The following is a 16,975-nucleotide window of genomic DNA, read 5'->3' on the forward strand; positions in this document are numbered from 1 at the left end:
GCCACCCTGTACGCATTCTTTGTTTTTATTTACCCTCTAATATTTCCACAAGATACAGAAAAATTGATCTAATTGTCATCCAGCTTTGTTCTAGTTGTGCTTATCACAAGACTTGGCTTTCTCTTCTGATTCTCTTTTTTTCAAACTTTGGTATTCCAGTGCTAGCACAAAGATATGTAATTTTTAATTTTTGCAAATACACTCTGAGAATTATTTAATATTGTAAGATACTTTGACTAAACTGAATGGGAGACATTATATGATTTTAAATTAGTCTAGCATTTTTGTTAAGTGGCAGTTTCATACATGTTTATGGACCATAACGTGAAGGAGATTTTAATAATATCGTATAGAATAAGCTGAAAGTGATGTCTGATTAAGTTATTGCAGTCATTTGATAGAAACAGAATTGTAACTTGGCCTTGCACGAATGCAGCTGAAAGAGAGTTATCCCAAGAAAACTACTTGCTGGAAAATTTATATAGATCATCAGTTGATACGAGTTGGGGATTAATTGGTGGTTGTAATTAAGGTTGTTTGGGATGAATATAAAGTGGTTATAGGTTATAATCCATCATAGTGCATTTTAAGGAGGATTCTGATTCTCTTATTCTATAATTAGATTACATCGTCTGCTGTTTTAAGCATCTGCTGCTGTTTGTATCTGTACTTCTCAAACTATGCCAAGATGCCCTCGGGCTTTGCAGCAAATTCTCCAGGAGTGCCACGGATAGTTTACAATTGCAAGGGAATCGTGGCGATACTCAAAATCTATAAGACACCCTACAAACTGTTAGCTTGAGGGAGTTCACAGTTTCAGCTTAGATTGTACTGCATTCCTTTCCATGACATTCTATCTTTGGGAAGCTGGGTTCTCAGCACTTGGTGTGTAAGTACTCAGCAAGTGCCATACAGAAACCAGAGCGGATCGGAAGATGAGGGGGTTGCATCCAATCTGATCATCAGGTTTGAGAATCTCTGCAGTGCCAACACAGTATATATATGTTTGCATATATGTTTTTCTTTTTGTCATAGTTTTAAAAAAATTATTAGAGTACCTAATTTTTACAATAGACCTTTAACCTGATGCAAACAGCATATCAAGGAACACACTGAGAAGTCTTGGCCATCTTGTTGATGGCAGCTCTGTCCTCATAATTGCTCAGGCCAAGGCCTCGGAGTTGTGGCTTCTCTCTCACATCCCACATTGAGAACTGCAGGAAGTTATATTGGCTCTACTTTCAAAATATCTCCAGAATCTGACTCCTTTTCCCTCGCTACACTGCTGCCACCCTGGTCAAAACAGGCTGTTACTACAGTTCCTTGTAACTGGTCTCCCTACTTCTACACCTGTGCCCTCCCCCTACCCCCAATAATCTTTTTAAACCCTAAGTTAGGTGATACCATCACTCTAGCACCCAGAACCCTGCCACAGCTCCCATGTCACTGGGAGTAAAAGTGAGTCTTTCCAGGGACCTGCAAGGCCCTGAGGGACCGCCCCCCTCCTCCTTACCTCTCTGAGCTCAGCTCTTAGCTATCTCTCTCCTCACCTAATGTGCTCCAGCCACACTGCTCTCCTAGTCCCAAGCATGCCAGGCCTGCCCCTACCCCAGGGCTTTTGCACTGGAATCTAAATCTCTTATCTCTTTCAAACTTTGGCCTACCCTGACCACCCCCATTTTAAATACTCAGGGACCCCCAGCCTTGCACTGAGGGACATCCCTACCTCTTCTACCCTGTTCTTTTCCTTTTTTCCACAGTTTTCTAACATAGTAGACAATTTACTTCTAATATAATAATTTACTAAGTTTATTGTTTTATTTTCTGACTCTTCCCACTAGAATATAAGCTTTAGGAGGGCAGGTGTCTTCATCTGTTTTGTTCAACAGTGTATCGAAAGCACCTGGAAGAGTACTTGGCAATAATAGGTGTGCAGCAAATATTGAATGAATGATGTTCAGTATGTTGTTTAAAAATCTGTATCTTAGTTTTTTGTCTGTTTGAACTGTCAATAAAAGCGTATTCAAATCTTCCTCTATGATGATGGATTGTCCATTTTCCTGAGGTCCTAACAATTTTTGCTCTATACTTGCAGGCTAGTTAGATACTTAGAAGCTATGAATCCTGTCTATCTTCCTGGCTAATTGAACTTTTTATCATCACGTACAGACCTTCTTATCCTTAATAATGCTTTTGTCTTAAAGTTATTAGTTTATCTGATATTACTAAAGGTAAGCTAGCTTTTCAATGAACTTTGAGTGCTATTTAATGTTTTTTCTGTTCTTTAACTTTCAACCTTTTTGAGTTCTTACGTTTTAGGTGTTTCTCTTGCATATAGTGTATAGTTTTTAATTCATTTTGGCGCTCTTTGTTTTTAACGAGGAGTCCATTTGTGCCAAGTATGATTATGTATATACCCAGATTTATTTCTATCATTCACTTTCAATTTGTCCCACTTTTGCGAGGCTGGTTTTTTTCTTCTTTCTCACTTTCTTTTTTTAAAAAAAAATAAGTTTTGTTTTCTTACTCTGTTTTTTCCCTTCTAGTAGTTCAGAAGTTATATATTATTTCTAGTCTTTTAATGTTTGCCCTTGACATTTTCCCCTCGTGCTTAACTCTAAAGTTAACATCTTAACCCTCCTCCTGAACAATACATGAACACCATAACTTTTACCGTCTGTCTCCCAACCCACATCCTGTTGCTATTCAGTGTTTATTTTTGTCCTTTTTAGTCCCATAAATTGTGTTATTACTTTATATAGGTGATGTTTACTTATATTTATCCTCCTATTTACTAATTTATTTGCTTACTAATTCTTTTTGTATCTCAGACCTTCCACACACATTTACCTTCTTTCTGAAGTGTATCCTTAGACTCTAAATAATATGCTTCTAAAGCTTACAGTTTCTTTTAGTGAGGTCTGTTGTAGGTGCATTCTCAATTTTTGTTTATATGAAAAAGCCTTTATTTTGTTCTCATTTTTGAAAGACAGTGTTGATACGTGCGCGCATGTGCGCGCACGCACACACACGTATTTGATGTGTGTTTTCTTAACCAGCACCAAACAGTTAACTCAATTCTGACACTACCTACCTGGAGATAGCGTAAAATCCCACAGATGAAGTGCTCAGTCCCACAAGACTGCCCCCATTTCAGATGCCAGTCGCAAGGCCAGGTTGTCACTCTGCTTCTCACTGCCGGGCTATAAACTGAAGGTTCCCTTGACCTTCTCCTCGGGTTCAGTTAATTTGCTAGAGCGGCTCAGAGAGAGACATTTATTTACATTTGCTAGTTTATCATACAGGATGTTATAAAGAATATGGATGAAGAGGTATATAGGGCAAGACCCAGAAGAGTCTGGAGCACAGGAGCTTCTGTCCCTATGGAACTGGGGTGCACCATGTGGATGGCTTTACCAACCCAGAAGCTCGTCAACTGATGTTGTTCAAGAGTTTATATGGCGCTTAATCTTCTCCAGCATCCCCCTTCCCCATCCCTGAGGTCAGTGGGTGGGGCTGAAAGTTCCAAAGCTCTAGTCACTTGGTTTTTCTGGTGACCAGCTCCATCCTGTGGCTGTCTAGGGGCTCCACCCTAAGTCACCTCATTAACATAAATTCAGATGTGCTAAAAAAGGGCTCCTGGGGCCTGCCCGCTGGCACAGCGGTTAAGTGCACACATTCCGCTTCAGCAGCCCCGGGTTCACGGGTTCGGATCCCGGGTGCGGACACGGCATTGGTTGGCAAGCCATGCTGTGGTAGGCATCCCACATATAAAGTAGAGGAAGATGGGCACAGATGTTAGCTCAGGGCCAGTCTTCCTCAGCAGAAAGAGGAGGATTGGCTGCAGATGTTAGCTCAGGGATAATCTTCCTCAAAAAAAAAAAAAAATTGATCAAAAATAAGATTTCCGGGGCTGGTCCCATGGCCGAGTGGTTGAGTTTGCACGCTCTGCTTCGGCGGCTCAGGGCTTTGCCTGTTGGCATCCTGGGCGCGGACATGGTACGGCTCATCAAGCCATGCTGGGGTGGCATCCCACATGCCACAACTAGAAGGACCCACAACTAAAAATACACAACTATGTATTGGGGGGCTTTGGGAGAAAAAGGAAAACTAAAAATCTTTAAAAAAAAAAGGGGGGGGCTCCTTATGAATGACAAAAGACACTCCTATCACTCAGGAAATTTCAAAGATTTTAGGATATTTGTGCCAGGAACCTGAATAATGACCAAATATATGTCTTATTGTACCACTGAATACAATTTTATGTTGTCAGTAATTTTCCATTTTGAAGATGTACCACCACTGTCTTTGGGCTTCCAGTTTTGCTGTTGAGAAGTTAGCTGGCAATGCCATTCCTCTGTTGTGTTCTGTCTTTCCTCTCTGACCACTTTTCTTCTCTTTGCTTTTGGTATCCTTTAGTTTAACTGCAGTATATCTAGGTGTGGATTTTTCCTTAGATTGCTTTGTGTACATTAGGTATTACGTATCCATAGAATTATAACTTTCATGAGTTGTAGAAAATTCTCAGCCATTAGATCTTCAAATATTGTCTCTTCTTCATATTCTCCATTCTCTTCCTTTGAGATTCCATTTAAATTCACTCCAAACTCCCTGCCTTGACCACTTTTTTTTCTTAACCATTCTTTTGTATGTTCTGTTTCTGTTGTCGCTCTCTCTGGTATTCTAGGTAACTTCCTCAGATCGACCCCCCAGAATACCAGTTATCCAGTCTGCTGCGTAAGCCCTGGGTTAGAGGCTTTTTGCTTGTTTTCAGTTCAACAATTATAGTTTTCATTTTGTAAGATTTACTTGATTCTTTTCCAAATCTGATTGGTCATTTTGAAAGTCTCCTAGTTTACTCATTTTTGCCAGTCCATCTTTGACTTTGTACATTTTACACCTAGTTTTTGTTTTCTGTTCTTTATCTTATCATTCTAATAGCTGAAGTCTTGAAAATAATCCTCCATTTTTGTTTCTGCTGACTCCCACTCCTGTGATCTTTGTGAGCTCATATTTGGTTGATCTTCATCTGTGGGAATCCAGAGGCCTGTGCTGGGGATGCTTTACTACAGACGCATCTACGTTTACTTTCACCAGGTGTTGGGACCACTTTTGCCTCCATCAAGGGTCCTAGTTTAATGTTGAAGCCTTCTGTTGAGCTCCCCAACTTTCCTTTGGCTCAACTAAGTGTTGAAATTGCCAACTGTCTTTAGAGAAACCCCTCCTTTCTCTCTGGCTTGATGGTCACCACATTCCCGATGGATTAAACTCACTTTGGGGAAGGAAGGCATCTTGAAGATTTTCCCTACTTTCTGTGAACCCAGCAATGTGTTAACAACTTGCTTTATCAAGGAACTCATTTGTGTGTTTGTTTGTTTTGCTTTTGTGGCTGAGAACCCTTCCAAGTAGCTTCCATTTTACTGGAAGTATAAATCTTTAATGTGGTTTTTATTACAAGCAACAAGGGAGAAATAGCTTGGGAACCAAGATGCAAAAAATAATTAACCAAGAGAAAGTTCAGCTTTTTCAAAGTGGTGTGTCCAAAGCTGTCCCTGCCATTCACCAGCAAATAAACGGAACGTGATTCAACCTTTTGTCCTCTGTAACCACATCTTTGCTTTTGTCCTTGACCTCTATCCAACCCGTCTCCTTCTTCTTTAGTCCCAGAGCCATATGTCTTCTTCCTTTTCTTCCTTTAAGGTTCCTCTTCTGGTAAATTCATGCCTTACCCCAAAACTTATTTTTAAATTAAGTTCCTATAAGAAAAATAAAGACCACAAGAATAAGTGTTGCTTTTTGAGTACCCAAAAGAGTAAAGGAATAGTCAGATGCATTTATTCAACAAACACTTGCATCAGAAATTTGAAAGCCCTCTTTCTCAGATAACATTTTCTTTATAGGGGGAAGCTGTCCTGGACGTGTGATCAGAGTGCTGCGTTGAGACTCTGCAGGGGAAGTGGGAGGATAGGGATTGGGGGAAGCAGGACAGTTGGCCATGAGGGTTCACCCTCTAGAATTGCTCCCTTGCCACTGCTGTCCTGGAGGCCCCCACAGGCCCAGCAGCAGACAGAGACGAGCGGTGGGAGTTGGAGACGGATGTGAGGTGGGAGGCAGTGGTGAAGTCTGATGGGGGAGTGAGGAAAACAAGAGAGATGACTTAGATGGGAATAGGAAGGAAGGTGGCCCAGGACGTTCTTGTGTCTCAAAGTTTTCTTCACAAGATACGCGTTCAAGTCAAGCACTTCCCACCTAGATGGTAATAACCTGTGCCATTTATTTTGTATTTTTCCAGATCAATGAACTGAGCCATGTTCAAATCCCTGTTATGTTGATGCCAGATGACTTCAAAGCCTATTCGAAGATAAAGGTGGACAATCACCTTTTTAACAAGTAAGTACAAGTAATGACGACTTTTTCTAGAACTGATGTGGCTGCCAGAAGTATGATTTTTGTGAATTTCTGTAACCCATTATTTTTCAATGGGTGGGAGTAAAGTTTTGCTGATGAAGTTAATCCTGTGATAAACATAACCATCTGTCATTTTTCAGAAAAGAAACAGCAGGCCCTCGTGGGTAATATCCTTTTGCCATATGGCATATCATTCTCTATGAATATCTTATATGTTAAAAGTGATATTCTCATTACAATTTAAATGTTTGAAGCTGTAAATTGCTTGGATTTTTGAGCAGCTATGGACCTCAGCTGTATTACCCAAAACTCTGATATGATTACTTTATCAACAGGAATGACTACTTCATAGAATAATAAAGAACTAAGGTACATTTTTGTAAAACATAAATGGATGCCATCTTGGACATTGAGAATATTTCTCTTTCATTTGAATGTCATTGTGTGTTAGGCAGTGCACTGAGAGCCAGAGATACAAGGAGGTATGAGACGTGGCCCTGCCCTCAGGGAGCTCACAGTCAGGCGAGTGGTTGAAAACTGACACATATACAAATCACTGTAATTTGGTGTGCAGAGTACCACAATAGAGGGGGGTGTGTGTGTGTATGAACACAAAAGAGGAAGCAATTCCGAATGAGTGGGATGAGCCTCAAAGAACTCCCTCCCCCATGAGGATCAATTATGAAGTTTCTTAATGGACCATTGTTCTAATATGAAGCTGATGTGTTCATTCTTATCATAATACTGTTTAGAGGTTGGCCTTTTGAGGGGATCTTTTCTATGTGAATTTAGAACATGGTAATTTATATAAAACATGAAATAGGTCATTCAAGGAATGAGACCAGTCTTGTTTTGTAAGCTCTAATCAGCAAGGAACTGAGGACAAGTGTGGGGAGCGCTGTTTGTGGCTCGCTCTTCTGCCCTTCCCTGCCAAGCTCTCGGCTTTCCCTTCACTGTTCTCTCTGCGTGGCCTCTTCCCTCTCCGCCTCTTCCTCCTTGGGGAAGTGGCTGTAACATGTGGTCAGGATGAAAAGGTCCTGGAGTCCCAGTGCTCCTAGGCGGTGAGAGGAGACAAATGTTATCAGTCTGTCCCTCTGTCCCCCATATCGTGCTGTTTGTGGCAGTTGGTTCTATGAAGCACACCTGTACCTTCTGCGGGTCAGGAACTCCAAACACTTGTTTGGCGACACATAGAACTAGACGGTGGTGTTACCGCCCAAGGAGGGGTCATCTGCCCACTGCAAGATATACCAATAGTTGAGAGACAAGGTGGTAGGAGAGAAAGGGTTTTATTACGGCTTGCTAGCAAGGAAGAAAATGGCTGACTAATGTCCGAATGAAACATCTTTCAGAACAAAGACTGCTCGCCAGTTATATACAAGGCTGGTCTCCGGGTCAAGGAGGCATCTTGTCTTAGTTCCCGATAATCTTTTGTCTTATTGGATGTGCATCAGAGACCAGAGCAACACACTATACCCTGATCTTTCACTTGTCATTGATGATGGCTATCAGCATAGACCCTCTGCCCGGGGGTCATCACATTCCTAAGGAACTCACAAGAACAAAGTTATCAACTTGTTACAGCTGGGAGGGGCCATAAACTCTACAGAGCGTGTATATCTCCTGGAGGGTGCATATCCAGCTGGGTCAGTTAATCAGAGGTCATTCAAAGTTACAAAATGGTCTCTTTTCTACAATATGGCTTTCCTTATGTCAACCTTATGTTGAACCGGTTTCAGTGTCAGATTCGAATCTGGTTAACTCTTTGTCTATCTGAGCTTTATTCCACAATATGACTGTTTCAGAGAGAACATGCCGAGCCATTTCAAGTTTAAGGAGTACTGCCCGATGGTTTTCCGGAATCTGCGGGAGAGGTTTGGAATTGACGATCAAGATTTCCAGGTGAGTTGCTTTCGTTGACGTTCGCTTCAGATGAGTTTCATCGTGCCTTTTGCTTTGTGGGAAAGGAATTTACATTTTTGTCATGACAAGTAATTATATAATAGTAATTTTCATTTTATATAAGGAATTTTCAATGTTCTTTCTGAAATAAAGGATTCTTTTCATTTAGGAACTTCGATGCAATATGATTTCAGTAGTCGGTAGGAAAAGAAATTGTCCTTTGGGAAGAGAGCAAGTATGTGAGAGTTTATATAATAGGTCCACAGCCTGTGCAACTGTGCATGTGTGTGTTGAATTTGCATTTCCTGTACTTATAGAGGCCACTTTGGAATCCTAGAAATTTATTTTTGTTCTTGCTGATTTGCTGCTTTTCAAATTGGCCAACCCCGCCTCTTGCCCACAGCGTTTTTGTCAGAGGCCTCGCTCTGTGCACTGTGACATGGTGTGGCCTAGTGACCGCAGTGCTCTTGTCATCATCAGGAGCCCGCTGTCCTGGGAGCAGTTCTGTGGAGCGCCTTCCTTTGCTCTTGGTCCTCACCACATAAAAATGTGCCCCATTGCCTTGCTCCCCATATTTGCCTGGTTCTCAGTTTTAACTTTTAGAATCGAGATCATAGTGCTGTCCTTTCTGTTGGGCCCTGCTCATTTTTCCTAAGAAGGGGCTTGCCCTCAGTTACCTGATTTCACGCAGCCAGCCAGGTTCGTAAAAGCCACGAAAGAAATCTCCCTTCGGAGATGCAAGGGCTGCCTTCTGGTCTTTTACGACAGTCTAATTGTTTCACTGTCAGAGTACTGACTTACTTTAAATCCTTTCAAATCTAGTAAACACTTTCTCTCCTTTGCTCTCAATGGGAAATCCTAATTTATCCTGCATTAAGTGCCATATTGCCATCCTGGGTGACCTTGCAAGTTGAATATTGGCACAGCTTACCCTCTATTTTTCCTTAATGAAAGGGTCCCTGAGGCAAATGGAGCTTAGTGAGTACACTTTCCTAAAGATTTGTGGGCCTCCCTGCCCTGCCCTGCCCTGTTCCATTGTTGAAAGTTTCCAGGAATTTCTCACATGCTCATTCAGGCATGAGAAACCTTCAGGCTGCCGCGTTCTGAAAAAGCGATGCTGGTCAGGCTGCTGGTGACGTTCCCTCCTTGGTGGACCAGGGCCCAGGTTTCCACGGAGGTCTGTGCTCTGAGCAGCAGCTCGGGCACACCCTGCAGAGGGCTGAGGGGAAGTGGGACCAGGAGCATGTGGGCTCAGGGTTTACTTTTAAAGCTGCGGTGGAGTCCACGCTCAGGTTTGGGTTCCATGTGTAGGAGAGAAAACTCAGATCAAGCCAGACTTGAAATTTACCACTGAAAAAATAAGTCCGTTTTGAAGAATAAATTTTGGAATAATAAAAAGGAGTAATTCTACATTATTTGAGCACTGTTACTACATTTAAAGAGGCCAAATGAAAATAAACTGAGTACTTTAAAAGGAATGAACAGCTGAGAACTTGTCTGAGTCCTAAGAAGGTGTCTGCCGGACTCTCTCATGCTCAACTCAGGTGTGTTTCTTCCTTCATCCCCTCTTTTTTTTTTAAATAAAACAGCTCCTCCGGCATTTCATAGAAATTGACTTTTGGGGGCCTTGCTACAAGATCTTATTAGCTTCCTCAATTCGTTACCAAAAAGAAGTCCTTGTATTTCTTCTCATAATCAGCCCTGGGAAGTGAGATCTAAAATGGACCCACTGCATCCTGCATTCTGTGCTGCAGCAGATAAAAGTAGTTTTTTAAATTTCCTAAAATGACCCATTTAGTTGCTGAAATACTACCACCTTTTTTCCCCCAAAAACAAAACCATGGAAGGTGATATTTAAGTAAGTGCCAATTGCTGAGTACAAAGTTTGCAGGCAAATTAGGCAAGTGGAAGATGATTCACGCCTGCACTAACTGGCAAGTCTGTTAAGCTCTGTGAGATCAGTATAGAGGAGAGCCAGTGTGGGTATAATTAATATTTGAACACCGCTCCTTTGCTCAGTTATGCCTGGTGCTTTGTGCATTTAAATTGTTGCTTTCTCTTTGGCAACTGTGTTTCTATTTAAAAAAAAAAAAAGGCGGGTGTTTAGAGATACACCAGTTTCCCTCCTCGATCCCATGTTCCTTTCCCAATATCCATACCTCTTAAAAAATTTCCAGCAGGGGCAGGGCCCCTGAGTTTAAACCAAAGATAAGATTATACATGTGGGGCTCCACCCTGTTTCTTGGCTACCTGGAAAAAAGGAGGAAGTTGTGCCAACTCTGGCTCTGGGTCCTTGCCTCGAGGGCCCCTGCGCACTGCAGGGGTGAAGGCCCTGGCCGGCAGTGGAATAGGCCTGGACCAGCGGGGCCTGTCATCTCAGCTGCTGGGCACGTGGATGCACCACTGCCCAGATGTTTCATTCATTGTGGCCAGAACAAGGAATAGGTATCTGTTGACACATGTAGAACCAAATTGAATACTCTTTCCCACTCTGATCTGAAAAGTAGGATCAGTGACCTGGGGTCTTGTCATCTTTTGGGGACACTGCATTGCCAAAGGGGACCAGGCCTCATGCTACTTTGCTTTGCCTTTTTGCGTTTATTTTTCTTAGGTGCTTGCTTGTTGGACGAGTGGCCTTTAAATCAGCGAGGTGATAAGGAGCTCTGCTGTCTGGTTCATTTAGTATTCAAACCTTCAGATTAAATCAAATGGATGAATGGTCTCCACCCACCGTGTGTGTGTGTGTGTGTGTGTGTGTGTGTGTGAACGCCATTTAGCTGCACCTGAAAAAAGTCAGCATTGATCACTCTGATCAAAGAGCACAGTAGTTAGCCTACCTAACTGACTTCTACTAGCGAACTTAAACTTCTTGAAAGGAACTGAGAAGCCTTCTTGCAGTCCCCGTAAACATTTGTATCTTTCCTTTGGTTTTGATTTCTTGAATGTCTTTTAAAAATAAAACTTAATGGGGCTGTCCCAGTGGCGGAGTGGGTAAGTTCATATGCTCCACTTCAGCAGCCCAGGGTTCCCAAGTTCGGATCCTGGGCGCAGACCTACACACCACTCAGCAAGCCATGCTGTGGCAGCATCCCACGTCTAAAGTAGAGGAAGATTGGCACAGATGTTAGCTCAGGGCCAAGCTTCCTCACAAAAAAAAAAATCAAATAAATAAATAAAAATAAAACTTTTTCTTGCTCTTAAAGAAAGATTCAAGCAACAGTTCTGGAATAGTCATCATCAATAACAGTATCACCTAACATACAGCTGTAAACCTGTTTGTGTGTCTGCATGCCTAGTGCTTCGAGATTCAGAACTGTCTTCAGTTCTTTGGTGCTTCTCAAAATTACTTCATTGGTTTGTCATATGCTCAGAGTTGAACTATGCTCTCCTGATCCTTGTTGGGCCAGTGTGACTCCCCGTTACCGTACTTTTAAGGTGAGATGTCTTTCCTGGTGAATGCTCCCATGGAGGCCTCACTGTTGCTGTTCCTGTAGTTCTGTTTCTGCCATCACTACCGCCACCTTCAACTCTGGTTCCCCTTAGGTCAGAGATTTCACGCACAATTATCAACTCACTGTGTGTTTATTTGCACCTTCCAAGTGTCAGGCTCTGTACTAGCCGTTCTAGGGGACGCAGAAGAAAAGAAAGAGTGAAGGAATTCCTTTTTTTTTCACGATTGCATGCCAGTTTCAATGCAATTTACAGACACCCAGACATCTTGACTTTGAATGTCCTTCAAGAATATCTGCATCCCCCCTTCCAGCCTCTCCGAGTATCAGAACCTCTCATAACAGGCCTGGAAAGTCAAAGGTAGGCTTCTGTTGAAGTTCTGAGCTGCAGACAGGACTGCCCAGCAGAAACCAAAAAGTTATGCAGGATGGAGATACACCCAGATTCACCACATAATCGAAACCGAGGCCTCTTGTTCTTCATGGGGGATAATACCAGGTTTACTTCTCCGCCACTGCGCCTCCTGAATTAGAATCCCTCATTATTCGCATCTGATGCATTTTCTTCTTTGTATTTGTAGCAGAGAATTCTAATTTTAAAGTAATTAATTTTAAAAGCTAACTTTTTAAACTTTGGATGTTCTTGTTTCAAGTTTAAAAATACAATTCCAAAGTGTTAAGACCTTCAGAGAATACTAAACTTTGCAAAAAACTTCTGCCAGTATCTCTAGAATATGAAGCCTGTCACCATGTTTTCATATGTAGATTTCCCAAATACGATTTAAACTGTCTGGGGGCAGGAACTGAGTCTAGCGTGTTTCCCGGGCTGCAGGCCCAGCGTTTAGCACCCTCCTGGCTCTGGGCAGGCACTTCAGAAATATTTGTGGAAGAAGGAAAGGGAGGGAGGGCTGAGGGGGGCATAGCAAGAGAAGTGAGCCTTCTGGCCTAAGCATTGGGCCCGAGAGCTCAGGAAGTGTGTGACTGGATGGTTGGGGACTGCCGGAGATGAAGATGGGAGGCGGAGAATGTGGGAACTGGGCTGCAGGCCTTGACCAGATTTTTCAGTCTGAGAGCAGCCCTGCAGATTGTGCACGGGAGAGTGATGTGATGACATGTGGATTCGCTAAAGATCATTGAGCTGGTTATGTAGAGAATGCATCCAAGGAAGATAAAGAAATTAGGAGGCTGTGAAATATCTCAGGTGAAGCAGAGGTGTGAACAGGGCACTTGGCAATGATAGAATCAAGCAGAGAGCAGCTTCACAAGGCAGGGAGAAGAGAAAACTGATAGGAGCGGTGGCTGACCGTCCCCAGGAGCCAAGGACAGGAGCTGGAGGTGTCGGGGCCTGAGACACTGGGAGGGCAAGGGGGGCGCGCACTGCGGGAGGTAAGTTTGCAGATGGGGAAGGAGAGAGAGGAAGATGAAGTTGAGCTTTTAGCCTATTGAATGTGGAGGTGACCTGGAGGTGCCTGTGTGTGGCTGGTCGTCACGCAGTTGGGCATCCTGGGTGGTGCTCAGGATGGGGACCCGGAGCAGAACCCCGGATCTGGGCGTGCTCGGCATAGAGGTGCTAGCCTCTTGACAGGCCTTGTGCTGTCGCCACCCTGGATTTGCTTACTCCGCAAACGCTGTGAGCTTCTCTTTTCCTCATTAACAGTTTGTTGTCTCTTGGGTTTGCTCAGCCCAGTCTTTCACTGTTTCTCCTCACACTTGCTGGCCTCACAGTTGAGGCACCATGAACCTCACAGCAGATATCAGACAGAAACTCCGCCTGGCTGTAAACCCAAGGCGCTCCCCTCAGATTGGACAAGTCTCATGATAGACTTTTGGGGAAACTCCTTCACCACCCATCAGCATCATCAGATTTTTTTTCTTGTGCTTTTGCTGCTCCTTCTGATGAGTTGAACCCATTACTGTCCCCACCACAAACAGCCCCCAGCTGATGACTCAGGCTTCCTGTTGGCCTGCGTTTCTTGCCCCTGAACCCACTTTGGGTTATGACTCATGATTTTCAACAAGAGCTGACGGTCAGTCATCCCTGCCACAGGGAGCCCTGTCCAGGGTACAGGCGGGACCCTGTACTGGTTTCTCGTGAGCCTTGGGCCCAGGTCTCTGGTATTTTAATCTCAGTCAAGTACCAGCCTGAAACTTTTAAAGGAGGTCTCATGGCGTGCCATGAAGTTCCCGCACCTCTGCTTCTTTCTCTGCTGGTCATTCCTGTTCATTTTGTGTTCTTTTCTGAAAAGTTGTTTCATTATTGATAAGTGTGAAATTGCACTGTGTCTTGCTTCCCTTGATAATGAAAGCCACTCTACACCTGGGATCACAGCTCAAACTTCCTTTGAAATCCCCCAAGACCTTCACACAGGGCTTTGAACACAGTGGGCCTGTAATAAATCCTTGATGATGATGTTGGAGTTAGCATGTTGGTCTTTGCCTCTCTGACGAGGTCCGAGGACCATCTGTCAAATGCAAACCCAGAAAGCAGCCTCATCTGGGCGGTCGTCCCCAGCTCCTGGGCTGTGTGATTTGAAGCATGTAATCACAATCCTGAGTTGTCAGCAGGGCGGCCCTTGGCTTCGAGGTTTCAAAGTCCATGAAACAGGTAGTCTAGGTTAGGAGAAAGAGCATCTTCCTGGTAGTTAGGAGGCTGGTTTGAGTCTTGGATCTTTAGTGACTAATGCTATGACTTAATCCAGTCACTTCATCCTGGTAGGTCTCAATTTTCTTATCTGTGAAATGGGAGAGAAGGATGCTTATGCTCTCTGAGGCCCTCCCAGCTGCCAAATCTCTGACTCTATTATGAAGTCACCGTGAGTGGATGGCTGTCACTTAGATTCTTGTACACGCTATCGACATGTTCCCTTCGTAAGGTGGTGGCTTTTTTGACTGAGCATGGCAGAATTGATTTAAAGTGGCCTTTCTGTTCACAGAAAATAAAAACTTTTCATACATGATATTTAGCAGAAATACAAACATATCAAAATGGAAAAAGACCAAAAATATATGTAAGACTGTATGAGTAGTTCAAGAGAATTAAGTGTTCAAAATGCTTGGGTATTTAAAAAATATACAGGGGACTGTAATGGTTAGTAAAGTGTGACATTTTGATGAGAAGTACAGGAGATTGGTGGAGGAATGAGCTAATTAAATTGACCTTTACGTTCCCTGCACCTTCTGGAGGCCCCGCTAATCCTGGACCTCCCGCCTCGGAAATAAATGTCTTCAGTGCAGACTTTGAGGGGGTGGGGAGGAAGGATAGCACCATTAATCCCTTTCTTAGGGGAAATAACAATAAATTTCCGATTACAGTTGTAAGAAGGCCATTGAAGAGAGAGCTTCATCTCTCATTATCTTCCTTTATTTCCTGTTGAGGGCTGACATGGCACCACAGCTGTTGAGGTTTGAGACAGTGTATTGTAAGATCAGAAATGTATTTGGCTATGGAAAATGGAAATGGTGAAACATAAGTTCACTTACCAAGTGGCAAGATAGCCAGGCAAGAATGGACTCCATTGTCATATTCTTACCTGCCCTGCGCCTAATAGTTTTGCCCTAGAACTTCAATTTTTGTCAGACAGTTCATTTTATCCCCAACTCCCCAGCAAGCCTAGGAGCATCCTAAGAAGTAGCATTTGCTGGCTAGAACGTGTCCACTGCACTGAACTGAGAGCACCCACAATGTTACCTCACTCACCCAGAGACGGCGCAGGGTCTGCACCTGGCACAGTGGGTCCCCTCAGGGTGGTGAGTGTGCTCTGGGGACTTGCAAACAGAATGTTTGGGCCACTCCTAAACGCCTGTGTACTGTATGATTGCGTGTAGATGAAATGTCCAGAATAGGCAAATCTGTAAGACAGGAAGTAGATTAGTGGTCTCCTGTTGGGGGAGTGGGGAGAGGGATGGGAGTAACTGCTAACGGGTGTGAGGTTTCCTTTTGAGGAGATGAAAATGTTCTAACATTCATTGTGGGAATGGTTGTTTAACTTTGTAAATGTACTAAGACCATTGATTTGTACACTTTAAATAGGTGAATTGTATGGTGTGTGAATTACCTCTCAGTAAAGCCGTTAAGAAAGAAGAATGTTTGGGTTTCAGATCAGTTTATATTCAATATGAGACTTTTGTTTCCCTCCACCACTGGTTTTGGCTGCCTTTTTCTTGAGGGTAGGAGTTATGATAACAGTATTTCCATTTAGAACAAATGAATTTAAGGAATTACATAGTTTATCATATGAAACTGTTAAATGTGTGGAAGAAAAGGGTAGCGATGAATAGAGCATGTTTTTTGCTGTTTGTTTACAATTGTCATTGGATTTTTCCCCCCTAAACTAATAGCAAGTCTTTGTCTATTTCCCATGTCTCTACCAACTGAATATTACAGTTACTGAGCTGTTACTATTACTGAATAGTAACTATCTTAAAATTCAAAATCTGGGATTCTGAACCTCTCAGTTCAAAAGTGTGAGTGTGCAAAACATGGTACTCTGTGGGTATTTGGGGTCAAAGTAGTAATTACTGAATAATTGGGAGAGCAAGAAGGAAACCTCGAGACCATGAAGTCCAACTGTCCTTCTTTGCAGATAATCAGATAACAGAGTAAGGGGCGGGCTCTCCTCGCCTTCTAACTCATTCTGTTTCCACCACCCATGCTGAGACCCGACAGCCTGAACAGGATAGAAAAGGTGGTAAAGGAGCCCATGAGTGACTGCTGTGGGCAGGGGAGGGAACAGGACGCCGGATCAGATTTCTGTTACATCTCTATTTTAAATGTGGCAAACGCCTTGGAAGGCTCCGCATTGAGTGGGATTGTGGATTTCGTGGTATCCCAGCATGTTACACAGATGACTTCCACGACTGTCAGTTCCAGGCTTGTTTTGCCAAACCTGCCTCTCTCCTCAGGCCCCACCCACCCACCCCCCCTGGTTCTTGCTGCTGCCTCAAGGTAGCAGAGGCCCCACTTCCGGCTCCCTGGGCCTTCCCTCTCCTGTACCTTCAAATTTGTTCGCATCTTTGGCCGGCCAGCCTGCTTTCCTTCCTCCTCCCTCTCGGGAAGGAGTTGCCCCAGCTTCTCCCCCCGACCCCCCCATCCTTTTTACTTCCTTTGGAGAGCTGTCCTACCCTCTGTCATCCCTCCCTCTCTTTGGCTGGAGAGGATGCTGGGAGGTGAGCAGGGGACAAGGATAGAAGGAAGCCCTTGTGGGTTAGGAAGTTTC

The 16,975-nt window shown here is 43.5% G+C and overlaps 1 protein-coding gene across 3 annotated transcripts in view; it reads left to right on the forward strand.

Annotated features, from left to right (window-relative positions):
• Positions 1-16,975, forward strand: part of PIP4K2A (phosphatidylinositol-5-phosphate 4-kinase type 2 alpha) — a 166,947-nt gene that overhangs the window by 93,741 nt on the left and 56,231 nt on the right. For all 3 annotated transcript variants that reach the window (XM_008510558.2, XM_070601559.1, XM_070601560.1), the window contains exons 2-3: positions 6,293-6,390; positions 8,214-8,310. In XM_008510558.2, coding sequence (XP_008508780.2) covers positions 6,293-6,390; positions 8,214-8,310 — 195 coding nt within the window. The remainder of the gene's footprint in view (positions 1-6,292; positions 6,391-8,213; positions 8,311-16,975) is intronic.

This window comes from Equus przewalskii, chromosome 30 (genome assembly GCF_037783145.1).
Source record: "Equus przewalskii isolate Varuska chromosome 30, EquPr2, whole genome shotgun sequence".
Lineage (NCBI taxonomy): Eukaryota > Metazoa > Chordata > Mammalia > Perissodactyla > Equidae > Equus > Equus przewalskii.